At 37.9% G+C, this 26,773-nt stretch overlaps 3 protein-coding genes across 4 annotated transcripts; all 3 read left to right on the forward strand.

Moving 5' to 3' along the window:
• LOC110930357 lies at nt 1–26,435 on the forward strand. 2 transcript variants are annotated; one of them, XM_035987669.1, is made up of 8 exons: nt 8–203; nt 288–375; nt 23,925–24,048; nt 24,126–24,350; nt 24,450–24,566; nt 24,647–24,799; nt 24,881–25,072; nt 26,073–26,435. In XM_035987669.1, the coding sequence occupies exons 3-8, from the start codon at nt 24,031–24,033 to the stop codon at nt 26,286–26,288; spliced, it is 921 nt and encodes a 306-aa protein (XP_035843562.1). In that variant the 5' UTR covers nt 8–203; nt 288–375; nt 23,925–24,030; the 3' UTR covers nt 26,289–26,435. The 2 variants fall into 2 exon arrangements, 1 of the variants encoding a protein (XP_035843562.1); XR_004888771.1 differs by lacking the exons at nt 23,925–24,048; nt 24,126–24,350; nt 24,450–24,566; ... (1 more) ...; nt 24,881–25,072; nt 26,073–26,435 and adding exons at nt 5,013–5,139; nt 5,233–5,650; nt 5,732–6,478; nt 6,565–7,141 and having other exon boundaries at nt 1–203.
• On the forward strand, nt 2,858–5,052 carry LOC118490554. Its single transcript, XM_035988250.1, has 2 exons — nt 2,858–4,908; nt 5,013–5,052. Exons 1-2 carry the CDS (start codon nt 2,858–2,860, stop codon nt 5,050–5,052), a joined length of 2,091 nt encoding a protein of 696 aa, XP_035844143.1.
• Nucleotides 13,912–15,066, forward strand: LOC118490555. Its single transcript, XM_035988251.1, has 2 exons — nt 13,912–14,203; nt 14,726–15,066. Exons 1-2 carry the CDS (start codon nt 13,912–13,914, stop codon nt 15,064–15,066), a joined length of 633 nt encoding a protein of 210 aa, XP_035844144.1.
• Nucleotides 26,436–26,773: the final 338 nt, after the last annotated feature.

The following is a 26,773-nucleotide window of genomic DNA, read 5'->3' on the forward strand; positions in this document are numbered from 1 at the left end:
ATGTTATGTTTATGAATGGATATTAAAATCCCCAAATTATATAAGCCCTAAATATTTTTTCCCGCTGATTGTGTTTTGGCGCTATACCCTCCCATCTCTTTCGCTGTTCTATACTTGGTGGACGGAGTGGTGGTTTTAGGTGGTTTACCTCTTTGTTTCAGAGCGACAATTTGCTGCTACAATTCAAAGTTCGATCAAAACTGGTAAGTTCTCATTTATTCCCTTCGCCAAGATATAAATCTCCATACTTTAATTAATCATCTCTAAGATTCGACTTCACTAACTAGGGCTGAGGACTGTGCGACTGCTACTAGTGGTTTTCCACCATCGGTAGGCTCTGAGTTGGTGGTTTTTGGTGGTGCTCCTTTACAACAGGTACGAATTGAACCCATCTCTGATTAAATCAAATGTCATTCACTTTTGAGGATCATATTGGCTTAATTTCAATGTGACATCTGTCTTTATTTTTGTGGATTTTGTTGTTATGAATTACGAAACACACAAAGAACTATATTTTTGCTATCTGTATATGTTATTATTGATGATAATCTGACTGCTACTTGATTAGAATGGTCTATCTTTGGAAACATGTTGTACAATTTACTCTTATTGTTACCATTACAGTATCGTGATCCATAAATAGCCCCAACAGAGCTTTAATAGTTGTACCAGCATGATCTTTTTCTTTGCCTTCTTTCATTAAAGACCCACAACAACACGGTCGAACTATTACCAAGCATTGTTTACATATCTTCATATCTACATTTACCTGCAATTATCATAAACTAGAGGTGGCAAAATAGACCCGTTAACTAAATTTTGGGTCAAGATGGGCATTTACAATAACAGTTTGGGTTATCTTGGGCCATAAGTAAATTGTTAGTAGGTCTAGATGGGCCAAACTACTTTAAACATAATCACAAGACGGGTCAGGATGGGTAACGCACAGTTGGGGTTTCTGTCTCGCTACTTCAGTGTTAAGGTTTCTGTCTCGTTAATCAACAATCGCTCTTCTGTTGGTTTCTCGCTACTTCAGTTAGGGTTCGAACCCTTTTTTCCTTAAATCTCACTCGAATTTCCAGCTGGCATTCTCTGATCTCATCAATTTCTCATCTGGGTCTGCTTCCATTAACGCTGAATTTGTAGCTTTGGAGTAAACCTTACGGTTTATCAGCTATATGTATGCGAAGTGTACCAGTTGTGCTTATTGGTCAAGATCTGTTAGGTGGGTCAAATGAGACTCGGGGTGTTCATAAACCGCCAAAACCGACCGAACATCAAAATATGAAAAAAGGCTGGTTTGAAATAAGTACAGTCGGTTTGGTTTATGGTTGAAACTTGGAACCAGCCGTTAGACATTTGTTCTTTAATTTTTTTAGGAATATAAAATTATGTATATTTAATAATTTTTGCTTTGTTTTTGAATAATTTCTTGTCTAAAACCGCAAAACTGGCAAAACCGAACCGTCAAACCTTGAAAACCAGCCGGTTCGGTTTGTATTTTCCCAAAACTAGCCGAACTAGACCGTGAGCACCCCTAAATGAGATCATGCAGCTCCACAGCCAAGCAGCTACTGAGATAATAAACGTAACAGCGTCTTGTTTACAAGTCCAAAATGCCCCCGTCGGGATTTTGTATGAGGATGAAACTTGGAGGACCTGTTTGGAATCATTCCATCCTGCCTGGCTGCTTGTTTACAGATTGGTTGCATTTGGTGTAATGTTGGCATTGCTAATTGCTAATCTGATTGTTTATGGAGCTAACTCTCTTTTCTTTTACACCTAGTAAGTGATTTTAGATTTTAACTTCTGAGCCCTTTATGTTTCATTATTCACACAAAGCCTAAAAAGTGGCTGTATGATGTTGCTTGTGATGAACAGCTGGACATTTGCTTTGGTCACTTTCTATCTTGCGGTACGGAACGTTGCTGGTTATATTTACACGTTCTAGACGTCTATTTTGCGATACGGAACACTTGAAAGACAGCAAGAAAGAAGACAGCATACGGTTCTTGCATCTGTTGATGGACCTGTCATCTTTGGTCCTCTACCACCAGAACCAGCATTGAGGGTAGTTCTTTCGCCATACTTATCCTCTATTGTGGGATGACACACAATTCCCATCTTCTCCTGTGGGCTTTTGCTCTGCCTCGTCTATTTCTCCTTGGTGTCTTCTTTGAGGCTGTCTTACTTTGGGACCCAGTGCTACTTTCTTACCAACTTGCTTTAACTTGCTGAGTTACATGGATTCATGACTGAACCCACTGCCCATGTGTTTCCTTTCCACCATTCTTCAGATCCGACAAAGTCCCTACTAAACCCTTGGTTCAATCTATGGGTGCTAAACGGGTCATGTTCATGGGGTGGCGGGCCCAACCCGACCCGAACCTAAAAATTCCACACAAACCTAAACCCGACCCAAACCCGAAAATCATATCATACATATGAACCCGAACACAGCCAGAAGTTTTGTGGGTTGACCCAAACACGACCCGTTCAACCCGAATTTTTTTATTTTTTTTAAATTAATATACTAAAACTAAAATTTACTTAAAAACACCAATGTATATAACACAATTATATATAAATTATACATTTTTTTTGTTAATTTCTCTTTCTAAGTTATAATGGCATAAAATACACACCTCGTTTAATTTATAACATAAAATAAACTGTAAAAAATATAATATAATATAAATGTGTTAAACGGGTTAACCCGCCAAGCCGACCCGTTAACCTAAACTGGTTCGCGAGTTCAACCTGAAACTGACCTGAACCCATTTATATGTGCATGTCTATGTGTTCTTTGTGTGTTAAGCTCTAATACTTGTTGGGTTTGAGTTATAGATCTATAAAAATGTCGTCGGATAGAGAATGGATGTACGGGATGAGATTCAATAAAGATGGTACTTTAAATATGCAATTTCAACAACGTGTTGATTATTTTCTGGATTTTGCATACGAACACGCAACGAACATTGAAGAGGAAACTATAGGCGGGGTCCAGAAGTTATTAATTAGATGCCCATGTAGTAAATGCAAAAACCGTTACTACAAGACGAGAAACGTTGTTGATTGTCATCTAACTTCACTAGGATTTATGAAAGATTATCGGCTATGGTACGCACATGGTGAATCTGAAGAGCCGATGGGCGTGGACCAATGTTCAAACCCCATACCGTCTCAGCATGTGGGTCAGGATGTCGTTGAAGATATTGGTGAATATACCGAATATGATCAAATGGTTATGGAATGCATGCACCAAGATCCAAATCAAGAAGCACATGCATTCTACCGTATGTTAGAGCAAGCTAATGAGCCTTTATGGGAGGGGTGCAAAGATGCTAGCACACTCTCTATCACCACCAGGTTATTGAATTGGAAATCAGACTGTAATATTTCGGACTCGGCATTTGATAAACTACTTCCGATAATCAAAGACAATCTACCTGATGATAACAAGCTACCTAGAAACTTTTATGAGACCAAGAAGATGTTGAAGCCACTAGAGTTGCCATCACAAGTGATTCATGTGTGCCAAAACCATTGCATGCTATTCAATGGGCCGCATTCTGATTTGGACCGTTGTATAGTATGTAATGAATATAGATACAAGGAAAGAGGGAAAAAAGTGCCTAAGTTGGTGATGACTTACATGCCTATCGGACCAAGACTTCAAAGATTGTTTTATTCAAAAAAGACAGCCCAACATATGACTTGGCACGCAGATCGTAGTCCATCCGAAAAGATGAGTCATCCTAGTGAAGGTCGAGCCTGGCACCATTTTAACTCGGTTTTTTCTGATTTTGCAAAAGAGACACGCAATATTCGTCTTGGATTGTGTACAGATGGATTTAGTCCAAATAATGCAAGCGGGGCAAAGTATTCATGTTGGCCAGTGTTTATCACGGTGTACAACCTACCTCCTTGGTTGGCCTTGAAAGAGCAATATGTACAAATTCCTTTAATCATTCCCGGTCCAAATAATCCCCGACAAAATATTGACGTTTTTCTACAACCTTTGGTAGACGAGCTAAAACAGTTGTTCACACATGGCATTGATACTTATGATGCCCATCGATGTGAGAATTTCAAAATGAAGGCCGTACTTTTATGGACCGTTAGTGACTTTCCGGCTTATGCGATGTTGTCCGGATGGAGCACACATGGTAAGTTAGCCTGCCCATATTGCTCGAATGAATCGGGATCATTCCAACTTCAGTTTGGAGGGAAACCATGTTGGTTTGACTGCCATAGACAACATCTTCCCGCAAAACATTGTTTCCGAAAAGATAAGACTAACTTTCGAAAAAACAAAATGGTTTCGCGTGTAAGAGATATTCCACAGCCAATCGGAGAAGAAATATGGCAGGTTATAAAAGAGTTTCCCATTGTTTATGATGGCAAACCCTATGGTACCGAAAGATATGAAAAACCGCCAGGTTTTGGGATTACACATAATTGGGTAAAAAGAAGCATCTTTTGGGAACTTCCGTATTGGAGTAAGTTGTTAATCCGACATAATCTCGACGTGATGCATATCGAAAAGAATGTGTTTGACAATCTGTTTCACACAATCATGGGCACCAACACATCCAAAGACAAAGACAATATGAAGGCAAGGCAAGACATGGAGCGTATTTGTGACCGATTTCATTTAAACCCCACATGTGATAACAACGGAAAGATGACTAAAAATAGGGGAAATTACACTCTGCGAAAAGATGACGTTAAAAAAGTTTGTGCTTGGTTGAAGAAGGTAAAATTTCCAGACGGGTATGCATCAAATATAGGGAGTTGTGTAAACATGAAAGACAACACTTTTCATGGTTTTAAAAGCCATGACTGTCATGTGTTTATGCAACGATTGCTTCCACTCGCTATTAGAGGTTTTGTCTCAAAAGAGACGTATGAGGCTGTAACAGAGTTGTGCATGTTCTTTCGAGTCTTATGCTCAAAATCGTTGCATGTAGATGACTTGATTAACATGAAGCGCACTATTGTTATAACAGTATGCAAGTTGGAGAAAATTTTCCCTCCCAGTTTCTTTGATTCTATGGAGCACCTAGTCATACATCTAGCTAATGAAGCTCTTCTTGGTGGTCCGGTACAATACAGGTGGATGTACCAATACGAAAGGTAATAACATTTTTTCATCTTATGAGTTAAATATTTTTTTTTTAAATTTTGTTCATATTTCTTAACACATTTCTCAATAATTTCTAAATGTAGGAAGCTTGGCTTAATGAAAAGAAGAATCAGAAACAAATCAAAGGTTGAGGGTTCAATTGTGAAGGAACATCTAGTGAATGAAATCGCCACCTATTGTTCTCTATACTTTGACTCAACGATTGAGACACGCCATAATCGAGAGCCACGAAATTTCGCACCGCAACATCTCAGCTCTTCGAGTGGAGGCTCTAAACTAAGCGTATTTGTCGTTCCATCGAGACGATTACATCAAAAGGGTGGAACACGGAGGCATATGAGTAATGAAGAACTTAAAAAGGTGCACACATATGTTCTTCTAAATTGTGTAGAAGTTTACCCTTATATCGACAAATTTGATGAAGTGGCACCACAACTATATCCGGACGAACCAGAATTCCTTCTTAGAGATAACCATTTTGCTGAATGGTTTGAAAATCACGTAAGTAAATCCAATTAACTCTTTATGATTGATGTTAGTGCATCGTTTAGCAACATGTTCCGTGTGTGTTTTTCATTGTAGGTAATGAATGGCTTAATTGATGGAAGCACTCGACATTTGGAAATTTTAGCAAGACAACCATCAATGTACGCTCAATCACACAATGGGTACTTTGTAAATGGTTATAAGTTTCACACCCAGAAGTATGGTAAGGGACTTGTGACCTCAAACTGTGGTGTATGTGTGAGAGGGGAAACATATAACGCGGAAGAGTCTGACTACTACGGCTTAGTGGACGAGATATTAGAACTTAAGTATAATGGCAAGGAACCTCAAATTGTGGTAGTGTTTAAATGTACATGGTTTGATAACAACCTGGGTGTAATAGTTAACAAAAATAAGCTTGTTGATGTTAAGCACAAGTTTCATCTTCCAGGTGATGACAAGTTTATCTTGGCATCACAGGCAGAACAAGTTTTTTACACTTCATACCCTGCCGTGACACGTGATACAAAAGATCTATGGCCAGTTGTGAAGACAAAATCTCGTCACATTTATGATCTCACTACACCTGAAACTGATGTCACCAATGATGGTAACACGACATCACACGATTTTCTTCAAACTAATGAACGGTTCGAGTTACCGAATGCGGTAACTCAGAGTGATCCCTTAGACCGGGTTACATTTCATGATGATGATGATGATGGTTGTGACGATGTTGATGCAAACGTTTATTCTGACCACTCTTTAGATGAAGATGAACATGATTGTTAGGAACATAAATTGTTTGTTGTTGTATACTTATTATTTGAGATTTATCATATGGTATGTACATTGTATATTTTTTTCCTATCATAGAGTTTGTGAATCTTATATATATTATCTAACCAAATCTGTTCAATTAAATGCAGGCTATATACAATATGAATGCTGGTAAAGATAATACAAGTCGTGGTGGTGGTCGTAGTAGTGGTAGTGGTGTTGGTAGTGGTCTGCGTGGAGGAAAGACAAAACAAGTTTCAAGGAAACGCATTGATTGTGGCATTGTTATTCGGGAGCCTGATCTTAGTAGAGGTGATGGTGATGCTGTTTCTGGGAGACAAAGATCCCAAAAATTGGATCCAAAACATCCCAATGGGAAGGCAACTGTTGAGAAACCTACTATATGGACTAAAGGGCCGTATTTGATGGTACGACCTCCAAAAGGTCCTTCAATTTCATACCGCAGAGGTGTAAGGGGCAGTTATCATCGTATGGGTGAGGGTGATCCAATGGCTGATTTAGGTGGGACGTTAAATAGTTTGTCAGCAGATATTCTTGATGATAGGGATGGTACAACGTTAACACCTCGAAATTTTTGCGTCCAATAATGTGCCGACACGTGTCCTAAGTTTACACGTGGCATTGAAGGACTAAAATTGACAAACCTTGAATATATGTAAATTCGAGGATTATAAATGTCAATCAAGGGTAATATACTTTATAGTATCCCTAAATGATGCTCGTACCTTCAAACGGACAAATCATGGATCGTACGGAAACGAAACGCGAAAGAAAGTGAGAGATTACAAGCTATAGGGGTTAAACGTGTCAACATGTTTAATTATACCTCTGAGTGACCATTTAACGAACCCGAGGCTTCGTAACAGTAAAATACGCTCACTAGAATATAATATATAAATTTCGCGAAGTTCCGTTTTAAAACGAGAAAGTTATGATCAAATCCGTATGCGAGGGGTAAAAAGCGTCAATAATAAAAGTTAAAACCTTTCTAATAATATTGAAAATAACCAAGGGACTGAATAATACATATAAATAACACGAGGCCCTTAGTTGTAAATAACTAAGGGCCAAATCGCAAAGTTGCCCCTTCGGTTCCGAAAGGTCAGGTTATTAATTACAAAGATTCTGATCATGATTATAAAAGATTCAAGTTACCCCTTCAAAACCCGAAAGGTCAAGTTGATGATTACTAAAGATTTCATTATTTATTACTAAAGATTTTATCATTATTACCAAGATTTAGTCATGATTATAAAATATTCAAGTTACCCCTTCAAAACCCGAAAGGTCAGGTTAATGATTACGAAAGATTTCGTTATTAATTACCAGATTCTCGTAATCATTTCAAAAGATTTAAAAGCCTTGAAAAACCACTCTCTCGCGACCCGCGTTGAGATTTGGGGTAAGTGAAGGCGGGCCGCGAGCCCCCTAAGATACGCGCATGATTTTAAAAACCATGCGACCCGCGTACAAGGTGCATGGTTCCCCCATGCGGGCCGCGTCAGGCGCCCAGATGCAGAAACATGCTTAACTTGGCTGTTCAGCCTTCTAAAAGCCATGACCTGCATTTAAACCTTCAAAGTGACCCCTAAACAACTCCTAAACACTAGGGACACATGTTGGAAGGTTGGGGTTAGTTGGGGGACTTGTGTGTCAAAATTTGTTGTGAAACCTTACTATAAAAGGGCATGTTTGGTTCATAACCAACACACAACTCAAAACACACTCCTCTGGTCATTCTAAAGGCTCTCAAGCATTTCTCTGTATACTCTAAGCAAGACCCAACTTCTGTAAGTCGTCTAGATCCTTTGTAGTTTGATTTATGCTTAGATAACTACTAGAAACCAAACCGTCGTAACTACGGTTTGACTTCAAAATAAATCCGTAATGGCTCAGTCTTATTGCGGATCAAAAGTAGTTATGAGTTGGTATTTATGTGGGTAATAAACCCCTAAAAGGGTTTCCCCTGATCACCACTCTAACCATGTCAAATGTCGAGTCAAACGTGCACCTAAAAAAGTCAACAGAATGTCGTTTTGGCGAATCTTGCATAATCTGTAATGTATATGCTATGAAACCTGTTTAGACACTCATAAAACATGATATTAAGTATATAAACTTGTTTGCGCTCGTTTGAATCGACCATTTGCTATATTGAACCGGTTCGGAGCCGAATGTCGCAAAAGTTTGACTTTTGCATTGACTTCAGTTCTGACCCGTTTTAGTGAGGTATAGATATGCCTTAGGACTCTCTTAGGACCAGGTTACATGATGGTATAACCCTCTGTGACCGGTTCATTGTGTGTCCGAGTCTTTTACGCATTTCCGCTAATCGCCTAAAAGTTGACCGTAACGCCCTTTATAAATTTAAACGAGGTTTTCGGACATGTGAACGGATCATGACCTTGGTTACTGATTTCTAAGCATGTCCCTAAAATTTCATGTCAATCCGAGGTCCAGAATAGGAGTTATGCCAAATGGCGCAAATTTCGGAACTTTGGTAATTAAATAGCGCATTTAGCATAACGCCTACCTAAACCAAGATTTCGTCCCCAAAACTTTTACCTACTGTTGTAAAATAATAATTGGGGATTTTTAAAGATTTTTAATCATTTTTACCCTGCTCATAACCTACGGTTATGGCTACGGTTCGGTAAATACCGAATATACCCTTTTGGGCCGTAACTTGAGTTCTATAAGGTCTTTTGACCCGATTCCAGTTGCTACTGATTTTAAATAATAAATAAAGTATTTTAGACTTTATAAACTGGTCGGGAAACTCAGATTCCCTGTAGAACTCATAAACCCCTTTAAGAATCTTTAAAATGACCGAAAAACCCCTACGGGGCGTATAAAGGACAAAAACTCGTTACGGGCATTACGGAAGGTATCCTACTGATACCACAACCTCTTTAAGGCATATTAACTTAGGAAACAAGCGTAAGACTCTTACGGTTACCCGATGCGCCTTTTGCGCGTACGGTTCGGCGTACGTAACTAGTTTACATGAATTAGCCGATGCGGGTCAAACCATATTGTTTTGACCCCAAAATCCAGAGTGTGAATGTAAGACCCATATAAAACAAGTCTTCGAACTTGTTTGGGCGAAATCACCACTTGTTCCCGGTTTTCGCCTTTCACGCGATTAAACCGTATATATTCCTTTGAAACTGACCGGTCTAAGCTACGGCTATTATAAAGACCCGTTAGGATTCTAATAGGTTGATAAAACCTTCGTTCCAGATTAGGAGCCCAGTAAAAGTACTTGCGACTACTGATTAGAATATACGGCTGAGTTATTATTCTCGCTATTTAAGACAGGAGCTAGCTCAGGTAAATACTCTTAACTTATTTCCCTATACGGGCTTGGGATACGGTATAATAATACCGCTTGGTCGGGTATTGAATATTTAATCGGATTGTGATTAAGTTATTGAGGTAACCCGGTTTGATCTGTATTGTTTGAAATAAAAGCCTTTAGGGGTTAATGACCATGTCCCGGATATCCTTGACATCATTGTATTATAAAATGGTCACGTCTTATGCACGGGGTGTAGGCATACACCTGACAGTTGCATAAGGGAAACGGTATCTCACGCTCAGTGGGCCTATACTTGTGATGTGTCTATTAATCATGACTCGGTTTCTATATCGGGCCCTGAACGTACAACGAACATGTAAAACTGTATACAAGATCATAACTATGATTGTCCCAAGTTATAAAAAGATTAATCTTGCCTCTGGGTATTTTAATCAAAAGACATTTTGTGCCATGTGCATTCAAATAAATTTTCAATCATTTTCCAAAATGAGTCAGTTGAGTGTATTTACCAGTGTAAACTGACGTATTTTTCCAAAAAGATTAAGTGCAGGTGCTATACGTAATAGGCTGGCTACTCCAGGCATCATTATTCAAGTCTTGCAAGCTTTAGATGTCAAAGTCTGTTGAACAATACTTTTCGATATTATTATTTGATCCCCTGTGGATACCTTTCGACTATTTGTAATACATTTGATATTACGAACAATAGTTGAATATAATTATCTTTATGCTTCCGCTGTGCATTATTATATTGTGTGGTTTGACTATGATGTCTCCAACTACGTCACGGTAATCCCCACCGGGCCCACCGGTGATACACGTGGAAATCGGGGTGTGACAGGTTGGTATCAGAGCCAACATTGAGTGAATTAAACACTATCCTTATGTATTTAATCTCAATGACACAATTGCACATACTTGAGTCTAGACTTAACATAGGAATGTTCTAAATTCTGATATGGAAATTTTGCTTCCAAATTTTTATACGTCGCCAAGCGAAGGAGCTGTAATAGGAAGTCTCCACATCCGGAGTCTTGAACTGCTGAGCTTCGTACCGCGACCAGGATGAAACGTGCAACCAAGGAGAAAGCATTCAGGAAATGAATAAAGAAGAAACTCCCCTTGCTGAAGATCGTTTCCTTAATAAGTCTTTATAAGAACATATTTACCTTTCAGTCCCTTCGAGGACAACATTATTATTTTCAAGTCCCGCTTAGGGCAACTTTATACTTCCACTTTTATATAATGGAATGATTAAGTTTAGACTTTCATTCTAAATAAGAAATATTAAATAAATCAAAACCATTCCTTTTATTTGATCTGCCTAAATAAAGAATCTTAAGGGGGTGAAACCTAGCCTGGTGTCTTTTAAGATCCGGTCATGATGGTACGACCAAATTAAAAGATTCAGATTCGTTGTTAACCTATGTAAGCATGTTAACAAATCATGGCAGATGTGATTCGTTAAAATCGCACACGTCATTCTTATACAATAATCCTTTAAAGGATTTCAAAACCCAAATAAATGATTCATAAATCATGGGTTAAGTCATCAATAAAGATGATCACTTATTAAAACATCCATTAGTGGTGTAGTGCCTACGGGCCAAACTTATTAAAACATCCATTAGTGATGTAGTGCCTACGGGCCAAACTTATTAAAACATCCATTAGTGATGTAGTGCCTACGGGCCAAACTTATTAAAACATCCATTGGTGATGTAGTGCCTACGGGCCAAACTTATTAAAACATCCATTAGTGATGTAGTGCCTACGGGCCAAACTTATTAAAACATCCATTAGTGATGTAGTGCCTACGGGCCAAACTTATTAAAACATCCATTAGTGATGTAGTGCCTACGGGCCAAACTTATTAAAACATCCATTAGTGATGTGGTGCCTACGGGCCAAACTTATTAAAACATCCATTAGTGGTGTAGAGCCTACAGGCCATACAAATTGTCATATAAAACAAAAGGGCAGTGGTAGTCTATGTCTCCCTGTCAGAAAAAGGTAATGAACTAGGTTCAAACCTCAAGGCTTTGATTCTCTGAAATCCTAGCTTATAAGGTATAAATGTCCTAGTGACTAGGCCTATTGTGCCAGAATACCTTCATGCTGTGATTCTCTGAAATCATAGCTTATAAATTATATATGTCCTTGTGACTAAGCCTTTTGTGCTATTACTAAATGCCTCGATCCCAGACGATCATGGCTTATAAATTAAACTTGTCTACGCGACTAGGCCAATTGTGCTATTATTAACTTATAAATTAGGATTTATGATAAGATCCTAAATAAAATAAATATCCTTCCTTCCCTGCCAGCAGGCATTTTTAAAAAGAAATCTCAAGGGTAAACCTAGCCTATATGACGAGGCCAAGATGGTAGGACCTATTCAAGAGATTCAAATCCTTGTTAACATCCGTAAAATGTTAACACTCCTGGCAAACGTGGTTCGATAAAATCACGTAAGTCATCCCTAGATTGGGTTATTCCAAACCTTCCTTATTAAAATAATCATCCCTTAAGGAGGAAGTGCCACGGGCTATAATACACTGTCCGATTGCGACATCAACAATTGTGATCTTTTGAAATTCCCCATCCTAAGGGGATGAGCTATGCTCAAAGCCCTCTAGACGATAATCCTGTCGTCATGTCATTATTATGACCACTGAATGACAGTTGATTTAAATTAAAGTACTAATCCTGTCGTCATGTCATTATTATGACCACTGAACGACAGTTGATCAAATTAAGTGCTAATCCTGCCGTCATGTCATTATTATGACCAATGAACGACAGTTGATTAAATTAAGTGCTAATCCTGCCGTCATGTCATTATTATGACCACTGAACGTCAGTTGATCAAATTAAGTGCAAATCCTGTCGTCAAGTCATTATTATGACCACTGAACGACAGTTGATCAAATTAAGTGCAAATCCTGTCGTCATGTCATTATTATGACCACTGAACGTCAGTTGATTAAATTAAGTGCTAATCCTGCCGTCATGTCATTATTATGACCACTGAACGACAGTTGATTAAATTAATGGCACTGATCATGTCGTCATGTCATTACTGTGACCGCTGAACGTATCATCAGTGCAATGACTATATGTCTTAACATCTTACGAGATGTTAATTGATAGGCCCCCAGGCCAGAAATTTTAATAAAGACAGTCGTAACTTACAACTCCCTGTCAAGAAAAGGCAAGAACACGTTCAGGCCTAAATACCTTAATTCTACAAAATCAAGGTTGATAATATAAAGTTGTCCCTGTGACTTGGTTTCTTGTGCCATAATTATATAATATTAAATTAGGATTTATGATAAAAATCCTGAATAAAATAAACATCCCTCTTTTCCCTGCCAGTATGCAGTTTAAAAAGAATCTTAAAGGTGAGACCTAGCCTACACGGCCAAGATGGTGAAACCTACTCAAGGGATTCAGATCCTTGTTAACACCTAAGCACGTGTTAACACTATTGACAAATGTGATTCGGGGAAAATCACAACAGTCATCCTTATATTGGATTCTTCCAATTTTCTTATCTGGCCTAGTGATTTAGAAATCACGGCTTGTGTCATCCTATAAGATGATCACATTATAAACATCCGATAGTGATGAAGTGCCTACGGGCTAAACTTGTTGTCCGATAAGACAATGACAGTGGTGGTCTGTGACCTCCTGTCTAAAAGTGTTGGACCAGGTCCAAGCAAAATAATCGGTAGGATCCATACGATCTCGACTAATAGCATCTGAGAAGATGATCATATTATAACCATCCCTCAGAAGGGAAATGCCCACGGGCTATACCTATTGTCCTAAAAGACAAAAGACAGTTGAAGTCTACAACTCCCTGTCAAGAGAAGGTACTGAATGCGATTCAAACCTTAATACCTTGATTCTCTGAAATCATGACTTATAAATTAAACCGTCCATGTGACTAGGCCTTTCGTGCCACTAGTAAAACTGTTATTGTTTTTATAATTAGGTTAAGTTATAATACAAATCCTAAACAAATGTGATTAATAAATTAACCAAATATGGTCTCCGTTACCATGGTTAATGAATTGCCATAAAAGACAATTCCATAATAAGCTCCCAAGTAAACTATTGTCCTTGTTTTATGTAACAGTTCAATTAAATGGCTGGCTCAGATAAAATTAATAGCCACCCAATGGAGAACAATGATAACGCCCGAATTAATATAACGGGTGCTGAACTAAAAGCGTTGGTAGACGACGCAGTTAAGAAGGCCTTAGAGCGGCAGTACGAAGAGTATAGTGGGCCTCGTAGTAGGACCCTATCTATACCACATTCGAAGCCTCCTTCCAAGAAGGATGAACCTAAGAAGGAAGATGACGAGCGTCACTCTTCTAATAATCACAGCGATCCGTCTCAACAGATCATACTGAATCAAGGACCCCATGATAAGGGTTGCTCCTACAAGTACTTTGTTTCATGTAAACCCCGGGATTTCACTGGGGAGAATGGAGTTGTAGATTGTATGACATGGTTAGATGAAATGGATACGGTTGTGGACATCAGCGGATGCGCTGAGAGGGATGTAGTCAAGTTCGTGTCGCAATCATTTAAGGGTGAGGCCTTAGCCTGGTGGCGGTCGTTGATTCAAGCCACCGGGAAAATCCCTTTGTACAACATGACTTGGGATCAGTTCGTTACTCTTATCAAAGAGAATTACTGTCCTCAACATGAAGTTGAGAAAATTGAAGCTGGCTTTATATCCTTGGTTATGACAAATTTAGATTGTCAAGCGTACCTCACCAATTTCAATACACTGTCCAGACTGGTTCCTTACCTAGTAACACCGGAACCAAAGAGGATTGCTCGCTTCATTGGGGGTTTAGCCCCAGAAATCAAGGCCAGTGTTAAGGCCTCAAGGCCTGCTACGTTCAGATCAGCGGCAGACCTGTCGCTATCTCTTACATTTGATATAGTCAGAGGCATGGCTGCCAAGGCCTCTGAAAATGGAAAGAGAAAAAGGGAGGATGAGAATTCTCGTCGCTCCGATAGGAAGAGTTCCGGGTTAAAAAGAGACAGTCAGCAGTCGGTTGAGAAGACCAAGTGCGAAACCTGTAGGAAATACCACCTCGGGAAATGCAGATTCGAATCTCAGCCCCTACCTTGTGGAATTTGCAAATCACAGGAACATAAAACCCTGGATTGCGAAAAGCTAAAAGATGCAACCTGTTACGGTTGTAACGAGAGGGGGCATGTCAAGACCAACTGCCCTAAGAATCAGAAGAAACCCGAAGAAGCCAAAAGAACAAACGCATGAGTCTTCGGAATGAACGGCCAGAAGATGGTGCAGTATGATAAGGATACAGCGGGTACCTTTCTTATCAAACGGTTATGAAGAAAATAGTTACTACTGGCACATATAATTCCATAAGAGATCATATTTGTTGAGAACTATTGACTCCGCATGTTTAGGATCTCAATCATTTGATATGAGATAGGAATTTGTCATTTGTACCTAAGAAAACGCTCCAACAAATCTTAGATCGATGTTGTATCTATTAAAAATCACTCTGTTCTGATATCCTCGTGGCAGACTTTTGAGTTGTCCAAAAATTCATCAATATAATAAAGACAGAAGTGACGTTTTGATCCCCTGTCAAGAAAATGATGAATTCGGCCGAACCTTAAATGCCGTTTATGGTCTTTCATGACCTAGACTAAACATAATGAATATATATATATATATATTAAATAACGTTCATTGAGAATGTTAGTACTATATTAACCTATATGGTCTATAAATACCATGGTTAGTATATATTAAGGCCATCTAGATGAAGAGTAACAGTTGTTGGTTTGCAACTAATAAATTGTTTTAATGGCATTAGAAATCTGGAGTACTTTCCCTAACCTTTATCATAAATTTAAATGCCAAACTATGTTTGATAAAAGTACCATAAGAGGATTGGCGTATACTGGCGTGTCCCATAGATTATTTCCATGCCTGATCAGTATGGAAGTTAATACATGGAACCCCGGAACTACCCCAATGATCATATTATACAAATATCGACTAGTAGTATTCGAAGAAGATATCCATAATATTGTCCAAGTAAAGCGTTCCGAAATAAGGAATTCATGGACTTATAACATAAACATATCACGTATTAACACAAATAATAATGAAGGAACAGGAGCCTGAAATATGGAAAGTCTCTGTAGTCTCCCTGTATCTCGATTATCTCTTTCTAAGATTATCCTGTTTATCTCCCGAAAGGTGAGAAGGGTTAAGATGCATATCCCGTTTAGGACTGCATCATTATTATGAGACCTACCACTAATCGAATTCTCCTACAACAATAACTACCGTACCGGCATAAAGGCTGCGCCTTTCGAGGCATATACGGTAGTAAGTATAGATCGCCTGTTTGTTGGACGGATGTTGTAAAGGTCCAACTATCAGGACCAGAAATAGCCTTCGAAATAACGGACGAGATTGTCCAGACTCGAGGCCAACTCAAGTCTGCCCGAGATAGGCAGAAGAGTACGTAGACCCAGAATCATTAATTGGAGTGATGCGGTTTGGAAGAAAGGCAAGCTAAGCCCGAGATACATAGGACCTTTCAATGTTACCAAATGTGTCGGGTCCGACGCCTATGAGTCGAACTTACCGGAAGAGCTCAATGGAGTACACAATGTGCTCCGCATCTGCAATCTAAAGAAATGCTTCACCGATGGATCATTGATGATACCTCATACTGATGAACGTATAAATGAGAGCTTGAAGTTTGTGGTAAAGCCTTGTCAATTAAAGACCGACAGGTGAAGAAGCTTAGAAGAAAACATGTGCCTATAGTAAAGGTTAAATGGGATGCCCGGAGAGATCCCGAAAATACGTGGGAAGTTGAATCCACGATGAAAGAAAAATACCCCAAATTATTTGAGTAAATCTCGGGTCGAGATTTATTTTAAGGGGGTGAGGATGTAACACCTCGAAATTTTTGCGTCCAATAATGTGCCGACACGTGTCCTAAGTTTACACGTGGCATTGAAGGACTAAAATTGACAAACCTTGAATATATGTAAATTCGAGGATTATAAATGTCAATCAAGGGTAATATACTTTATAGTATCCCTAAATGATGCTCGTACCTTCAAACGGATAAATCATGGATCGTACGGAAACGAAACGCGAAAGAAAGTGAGAGATTACAAGCTATAGGGGTTAAACGTGTCAACATGTTTAATTATACCTCTGAGTGACCATTTAACGAACCCGAGGCTTCGTAACAGTAAAATACGCTCACTAGAATATAATATATAAATTTCGCGAAGTTCCGTTTTAAAACGAGAAAGTTATGATCAAATCCGTATGCGAGGGGTAAAAAGCGTCAATAATAAAAGTTAAAACCTTTCTAATAATATTGAAAATAACCAAGGGACTGAATAATACATATAAATAACACGAGGCCCTTAGTTGTAAATAACCAAGGGCCAAATCGCAAAGTTGCCCCTTCGGTTCCGAAAGGTCAGGTTATTAATTACAAAGATTCTGATCATGATTATAAAAGATTCAAGTTACCCCTTCAAAACCCGAAAGGTCAAGTTGATGATTACTAAAGATTTCATTATTTATTACTAAAGATTTTATCATTATTACCAAGATTTAGTCATGATTATAAAATATTCAAGTTACCCCTTCAAAACCCGAAAGGTCAGGTTAATGATTACGAAAGATTTCGTTATTAATTACCAGATTCTCGTAATCATTTCAAAAGATTTAAAAGCCTTGAAAAACCACTCTCTCGCGACCCGCGTTGAGATTTGGGGTAAGTGAAGGCGGGCCGCGAGCCCCCTAAGATACGCGCATGATTTTAAAAACCATGCGACCCGCGTACAAGGTGCATGGTTCCCCCATGCGGGCCGCGTCAGGCGCCCAGATGCAGAAACATGCTTAACTTGGCTGTTCAGCCTTCTAAAAGCCATGACCTGCATTTAAACCTTCAAAGTGACCCCTAAACAACTCCTAAACACTAGGGACACATGTTGGAAGGTTGGGGTTAGTTGGGGGACTTGTGTGTCAAAATTTGTTGTGAAACCTTACTATAAAAGGGCATGTTTGGTTCATAACCAACACACAACTCAAAACACACTCCTCTGGTCATTCTAAAGGCTCTCAAGCATTTCTCTGTATACTCTAAGCAAGACCCAACTTCTGTAAGTCGTCTAGATCCTTTGTAGTTTGATTTATGCTTAGATAACTACTAGAAACCAAACCGTCGTAACTACGGTTTGACTTCAAAATAAATCCGTAATGGCTCAGTCTTATTGCGGATCAAAAGTAGTTATGAGTTGGTATTTATGTGGGTAATAAACCCCTAAAAGGGTTTCCCCTGATCACCACTCTAACCATGTCAAATGTCGAGTCAAACGTGCACCTAAAAAAGTCAACAGAATGTCGTTTTGGCGAATCTTGCATAATCTGTAATGTATATGCTATGAAACCTGTTTAGACACTCATAAAACATGATATTAAGTATATAAACTTGTTTGCGCTCGTTTGAATCGACCATTTGCTATATTGAACCGGTTCGGAGCCGAATGTCGCAAAAGTTTGACTTTTGCATTGACTTCAGTTCTGACCCGTTTTAGTGAGGTATAGATATGCCTTAGGACTCTCTTAGGACCAGGTTACATGATGGTATAACCCTCTGTGACCGGTTCATTGTGTGTCCGAGTCTTTTACGCATTTCCGCTAATCGCCTAAAAGTTGACCGTAACGCCCTTTATAAATTTAAACGAGGTTTTCGGACATGTGAACGGATCATGACCTTGGTTACTGATTTCTAAGCATGTCCCTAAAATTTCATGTCAATCCGAGGTCCAGAATAGGAGTTATGCCAAATGGCGCAAATTTCGGAACTTTGGTAATTAAATAGCGCATTTAGCATAACGCCTACCTAAACCAAGATTTCGTCCCCAAAACTTTTACCTACTGTTGTAAAATAATAATTGGGGATTTTTAAAGATTTTTAATCATTTTTACCCTGCTCATAACCTACGGTTATGGCTACGGTTCGGTAAATACCGAATATACCCTTTTGGGCCGTAACTTGAGTTCTATAAGGTCTTTTGACCCGATTCCAGTTGCTACTGATTTTAAATAATAAATAAAGTATTTTAGACTTTATAAACTGGTCGGGAAACTCAGATTCCCTGTAGAACTCATAAACCCCTTTAAGAATCTTTAAAATGACCGAAAAACCCCTACGGGGCGTATAAAGGACAAAAACTCGTTACGGGCATTACGGAAGGTATCCTACTGATACCACAACCTCTTTAAGGCATATTAACTTAGGAAACAAGCGTAAGACTCTTACGGTTACCCGATGCGCCTTTTGCGCGTACGGTTCGGCGTACGTAACTAGTTTACATGAATTAGCCGATGCGGGTCAAACCATATTGTTTTGACCCCAAAATCCAGAGTGTGAATGTAAGACCCATATAAAACAAGTCTTCGAACTTGTTTGGGCGAAATCACCACTTGTTCCCGGTTTTCGCCTTTCACGCGATTAAACCGTATATATTCCTTTGAAACTGACCGGTCTAAGCTACGGCTATTATAAAGACCCGTTAGGATTCTAATAGGTTGATAAAACCTTCGTTCCAGATTAGGAGCCCAGTAAAAGTACTTGCGACTACTGATTAGAATATACGGCTGAGTTATTATTCTCGCTATTTAAGACAGGAGCTAGCTCAGGTAAATACTCTTAACTTATTTCCCTATACGGGCTTGGGATACGGTATAATAATACCGCTTGGTCGGGTATTGAATATTTAATCGGATTGTGATTAAGTTATTGAGGTAACCCGGTTTGATCTGTATTGTTTGAAATAAAAGCCTTTAGGGGTTAATGACCATGTCCCGGATATCCTTGACATCATTGTATTATAAAATGGTCACGTCTTATGCACGGGGTGTAGGCATACACCTGACAGTTGCATAAGGGAAACGGTATCTCACGCTCAGTGGGCCTATACTTGTGATGTGTCTATTAATCATGACTCGGTTTCTATATCGGGCCCTGAACGTACAACGAACATGTAAAACTGTATACAAGATCATAACTATGATTGTCCCAAGTTATAAAAAGATTAATCTTGCCTCTGGGTATTTTAATCAAAAGACATTTTGTGCCATGTGCATTCAAATAAATTTTCAATCATTTTCCAAAATGAGTCAGTTGAGTGTATTTACCAGTGTAAACTGACGTATTTTTCCAAAAAGATTAAGTGCAGGTGCTATACGTAATAGGCTGGCTACTCCAGGCATCATTATTCAAGTCTTGCAAGCTTTAGATGTCAAAGTCTGTTGAACAATACTTTTCGATATTATTATTTGATCCCCTGTGGATACCTTTCGACTATTTGTAATACATTTGATATTACGAACAATAGTTGAATATAATTATCTTTATGCTTCCGCTGTGCATTATTATATTGTGTGGTTTGACTATGATGTCTCCAACTACGTCACGGTAATCCCCACCGGGCCCACCGGTGATACACGTGGAAATCGGGGTGTGACAGGTTGGTATCAGAGCCAACATTGAGTGAATTAAACACTATCCTTATGTATTTAATCTCAATGACACAATTGCACATACTTGAGTCTAGACTTAACATAGGAATGTTCTAAATTCTGATATGGAAATTTTGCTTCCAAATTTTTATACGTCGCCAAGCGAAGGAGCTGTAATAGGAAGTCTCCACATCCGGAGTCTTGAACTGCTGAGCTTCGTACCGCGACCAGGATGAAACGTGCAACCAAGGAGAAAGCATTCAGGAAATGAATAAAGAAGAAACTCCCCTTGCTGAAGATCGTTTCCTTAATAAGTCTTTATAAGAACATATTTACCTTTCAGTCCCTTCGAGGACAACATTATTATTTTCAAGTCCCGCTTAGGGCAACTTTATACTTCCACTTTTATATAATGGAATGATTAAGTTTAGACTTTCATTCTAAATAAGAAATATTAAATAAATCAAAACCATTCCTTTTATTTGATCTGCCTAAATAAAGAATCTTAAGGGGGTGAAACCTAGCCTGGTGTCTTTTAAGATCCGGTCATGATGGTACGACCAAATTAAAAGATTCAGATTCGTTGTTAACCTATGTAAGCATGTTAACAAATCATGGCAGATGTGATTCGTTAAAATCGCACACGTCATTCTTATACAATAATCCTTTAAAGGATTTCAAAACCCAAATAAATGATTCATAAATCATGGGTTAAGTCATCAATAAAGATGATCACTTATTAAAACATCCATTAGTGGTGTAGTGCCTACGGGCCAAACTTATTAAAACATCCATTAGTGATGTAGTGCCTACGGGCCAAACTTATTAAAACATCCATTAGTGATGTAGTGCCTACGGGCCAAACTTATTAAAACATCCATTGGTGATGTAGTGCCTACGGGCCAAACTTATTAAAACATCCATTAGTGATGTAGTGCCTACGGGCCAAACTTATTAAAACATCCATTAGTGATGTAGTGCCTACGGGCCAAACTTATTAAAACATCCATTAGTGATGTAGTGCCTACGGGCCAAACTTATTAAAACATCCATTAGTGATGTGGTGCCTACGGGCCAAACTTATTAAAACATCCATTAGTGGTGTAGAGCCTACAGGCCATACAAATTGTCATATAAAACAAAAGGGCAGTGGTAGTCTATGTCTCCCTGTCAGAAAAAGGTAATGAACTAGGTTCAAACCTCAAGGCTTTGATTCTCTGAAATCCTAGCTTATAAGGTATAAATGTCCTAGTGACTAGGCCTATTGTGCCAGAATACCTTCATGCTGTGATTCTCTGAAATCATAGCTTATAAATTATATATGTCCTTGTGACTAAGCCTTTTGTGCTATTACTAAATGCCTCGATCCCAGACGATCATGGCTTATAAATTAAACTTGTCTACGCGACTAGGCCAATTGTGCTATTATTAACTTATAAATTAGGATTTATGATAAGATCCTAAATAAAATAAATATCCTTCCTTCCCTGCCAGCAGGCATTTTTAAAAAGAAATCTCAAGGGTAAACCTAGCCTATATGACGAGGCCAAGATGGTAGGACCTATTCAAGAGATTCAAATCCTTGTTAACATCCGTAAAATGTTAACACTCCTGGCAAACGTGGTTTGATAAAATCACGTAAGTCATCCCTAGATTGGGTTATTCCAAACCTTCCTTATTAAAATAATCATCCCTTAAGGAGGAAGTGCCACGGGCTATAATACACTGTCCGATTGCGACATCAACAATTGTGATCTTTTGAAATTCCCCATCCTAAGGGGATGAGCTATGCTCAAAGCCCTCTAGACGATAATCCTGTCGTCATGTCATTATTATGACCACTGAATGACAGTTGATTTAAATTAAAGTACTAATCCTGTCGTCATGTCATTATTATGACCACTGAACGACAGTTGATCAAATTAAGTGCTAATCCTGCCGTCATGTCATTATTATGACCAATGAACGACAGTTGATTAAATTAAGTGCTAATCCTGCCGTCATGTCATTATTATGACCACTGAACGTCAGTTGATCAAATTAAGTGCAAATCCTGTCGTCAAGTCATTATTATGACCACTGAACGACAGTTGATCAAATTAAGTGCAAATCCTGTCGTCATGTCATTATTATGACCACTGAACGTCAGTTGATTAAATTAAGTGCTAATCCTGCCGTCATGTCATTATTATGACCACTGAACGACAGTTGATTAAATTAATGGCACTGATCATGTCGTCATGTCATTACTGTGACCGCTGAACGTATCATCAGTGCAATGACTATATGTCTTAGCATCTTGGCCCATTGAGTTAAGTCTGGGCTATTTTGGGTTTAAAAAAGGAACTCATGGGTTGTTTTGGGCTTAATATAATTTACAAGGGGGTTAGGATGGGTAAATTTAGAAGTTAGAGAAAAAGTAAGTGGGTCAGGATGGGTAAATAATAAAAAACTAATGGGTCGGGATGGGTATGATAGAATAACAAGCGGGTCTAGAAAAAGAATGAGTTTTCCCGCTTCCCTCATCGCCCACTGTTCAATACAGTCATAGTATTGTTCTCTGTATCAACGATTAAAGATTTCCTTCACAATCAGTATGAGGATAGACTCGAATTCGTTGAATCCTTATTGATTCACAAGGTAATTTCATCTATACTAAAACCCGAATTTGTCATTTATTATATTTATCATTCATACTTTATTATTTGATTGATTTTATGGAAAAAATCGATATTTAATCAAACTTTGGAATCTGTTTGCCCATATTGTTGCTTAAATTGAAATACAACAGATTTCTAGAAAGTGTTTGCTCTTTTGATTTGGAAGTAGTTGTTCAATGAACCCTAATTTAAATACTTCACCAAAGAGTAAATAAGCAGCAAAGTTTGGTTTTGACTTTATAAATATCAAAGTGATTTATACAAGGTTTGAATAAATCATAGAAACTTCAATTATGCCTTTTGATTTTGTTTCCAAGATCGTTCCTTTCATCATAAAAGTTGTTTTTTGGAAGATTTTCTATGGGATCCAATTTGGTCTGACTTTCATATAATCAGTCTAAAGTTGTGAACTTGTGACCCTTCATAGTAATGATGATAGATGTGTTGCTGGTTGTGCTTTACAGAAATATTATGTTTTTGCAGCCATCACTATGTGTTTTTATTTGACTATTGATGCTTATGGGATATTAAATATGTGATTGATTTTTGGTGTTTGAACCAAATGTGGATCAGAATTTAAAACCGACTTTAAGAGGCCATATCTTGGTCATTTCGAAACCTTTTTGAGCGGGTTTTAGCCTAAAATGTAGTACTTTGAGCGGATTATTCACCCAAAAAGTTTCATAACTTTTCAATACCATTTGAGCCCCGAAAAACTGTTCGCAAAACTGAATGTCAAAGTTGTCAGCTTTGGACAGATTTTGCAACAAAACAGCCAGCTTTGGACAAATTGTGCATTAATTTTAAGGTCTACTAGGGAGCCTCATATTGTATACTATATTTACTTAGATTCATGCGGGTAAACTATGATCTGTTTTGCATGTTTTAGCATGTATACTATACTGATTCTCAAATTTCTTTTCAATATTTTAGGTTTGTAGACTCAAAGGTACATAGACGTGTAAAGGAAATACTTGAACAATGTCTTGATGGAGATTGGGTCACGTTTAAAACGATCCCCCAAAACGTAAAGAAGCGCATGTTTGACCGCTTCCGGGTAATTTATCAATTATTTATTTGTATATGTTATGATTATATGTATTATTTATTGCATTTTTATTTTTGTTTTTGTAGACTATGTATAGGTGGGATCCAAAAGCACACCAGAGCATACGTCATTCGTTTATTTGTGTGCTCAAGGATCGATTTAGAGGCATAATGAGCGATATGAGGAAAAGTTCTAAAAAGAAAGCTTTAAAGGCGAGGGAAGATATCCCCGATGTCGGATACAATTTTAAGATACAATGCAAATATCCGCCCAATGGAGTGCCTCGTAGGAAATGGGAACGTATGTGTATGGTAAGGGTTTTAATAATTTACATTTTTTGTCTTAATTATTTTTATGTATTAATTATATATATATATATATATATATATATATATATTTTACCACTATAGTCTTGGAACACTAAAGATTGGGAAAAGAAGTCCAAAGCAGGGAGAGAAAACCGGAAGAATGACTTATGTCGTCATACAGGCGGGTCCAAAGGGTTTGACGAACACCGTCGCAACTTGGTAAGCTAATCATATTATTACTTTTAGAAACCTACATGAACACTTAGAACTTATAAATTACATTGCATCTTTTTATGTAGGAAAAAATAAAGGGTAAAAAGGTTGGATTCGCGGAAGTATTACTTCATACCCACGCCACCAAAGAGTGTAAAAAGAGATTAAATGATGGGGAGATCAGTGCAAATGACTATGATAAGTTAGAGTTTGTTACCGATCGTTCAAAACGTTCATATGTAAATTATCTTTTATCATTTATTTATAATTATTGTATCATCTTAGTACAATATCAAGCCATTTGTTTTGATAAACTGTAGGTCTCCTACATGAAAAAACTTGAAAATAAATATGGGAACACGGATTGCGATGATATGGAACTGTGGGAGAGTCTGCATCCCGAGTGTCAGGGTCGTCAGTTGTTTGGGGTAGGATCTTCTGATCCACATTTTGTGTTGACTGGAACAACATATTCCACAGCTAGTGTGTCAGATACTCGACAATCGCATGAGGTAATGTTACTGCTATTATTGTGTGTATATATATGTATGAATGTATCAGACTAGTGTGTGCTATCTAATATATACATGTATGTTTGTTTGGGTCATTTTTTTGGATTGACCTAGGGGTGAGCATAAATAGGTCCGACCCGATTAGAACCGAGAACCGAACTGAAAAATACCCGAAACCGACCTTAATATAGGATATAGGGTATTTGTTTGGTTCCTGTAAATCAAGTATGTCGGGTATCGGGTCGGGTCGGGTAGGGAACAACAAAGAACCGAAGCCAAACCTGTGGAACCGAAATAAATATATGGATTCTGTACAAAACAACTAATCTGGGCCAAAGCCCATCAAAATGAGTTAACATAATTCGTGATATATCAAACAGTATAAGATATATCAGAACTAAATCCATACTTCAATAAATCTTCAATATTGTTCATAATTGCTGCAGCTGCTTCACGAGGTTGTGGTATGACTAGTGCTATTACCTTAGAAACTCATATAAATGTGATTATGTGAACATCAGCTAAGTAAATTTGTTTTCCATTTTTTTTTATTATTTACTGAGTAATGATATCATAAGTTGTGATGCACACCTACCAAAGTTTAGCAAACTATTGATGAATATTTTGATTACCTTTGATCGCTTCATATGCTTGGGTAAGACTGAAGTGATATTCAATAACATGTTATCAGAATTGCTGCAACTGCTTCAATAATCATGTTCACATGTTGTCAGACTTCATATTTTAGCCGCTAAAATATATAATTACATAACATAATGGTCGGGTCGGTTCTTTACCCGAATACCGATATACCCGACTCACAATAGAACCGGAACCGATTTTATATTATAGGGTATCATATCGGGTATTGATTTAATGGCTTATCGGGTATCGGGTCGGTTCTTCTTCGGGTCGGGTCGGGTAGTTGATTTTGCTCACCCCTAGATTGACCCGTTACTTGTTAATGTGTGCTAATTATATTCGTTTTAATAAACTTTAGCTCCAAAAAGTTCAAGCTGAACTAGGAAAGGAACGAGAGGCTCGACAAAACATTGAAGCCCGTTTTGAACAGTTTGAACAAGAGCGGGAACAAGAAAGGGTTGAACGTGAACGAGAGCGGGAACAAGAACGTGTTGAACGTGAACGAGAGCGGACCGAACATGCTCGATGGCAGAAATACATGGAAGCAAAGTTTAATAAATTCGGAAAAAAGTAATTTTTTTATGTATGTTAAAGATCATGTTAGTTTTGTTACAAAAACGTGCATTTTGTTTTTTATTCTAAGACTGTAAACATGTTTTTTTTTTGTTGGAATCTTTAGGATTTTCTGCAATTTATTTAAAAGAATTTGGTTTTCAATTTTTTTGTTTTAATAATATTAATTTGATTTATAAAATAATGGGAATTTTGTCGGTAAGTTTAAAGGAATTTATTTTATTTTTTTAAAACCGTGGGAATTTTGTCACTGATTAAATTTAAAAACCGTGAGAATTTTGTCACAAACTTTAAATAATGATTGTTAAAAGCGTGGGAACTTTGTCACAACATTTATCTCAAAACGAATTTTGTCACCAAATTAAAATATTTAAAATATATTAAAAATATATGTTTTGTGACAAATTTGTTGTTAAATAGAAAGAAAAAGTTTATAACAAACTTTGTGGGAATGTTGACGCAAATCTTCCGACAAGTTCGGTTTGT

Source organism: Helianthus annuus, chromosome 3 (genome assembly GCF_002127325.2).
Source record: "Helianthus annuus cultivar XRQ/B chromosome 3, HanXRQr2.0-SUNRISE, whole genome shotgun sequence".
Lineage (NCBI taxonomy): Eukaryota > Viridiplantae > Streptophyta > Magnoliopsida > Asterales > Asteraceae > Helianthus > Helianthus annuus.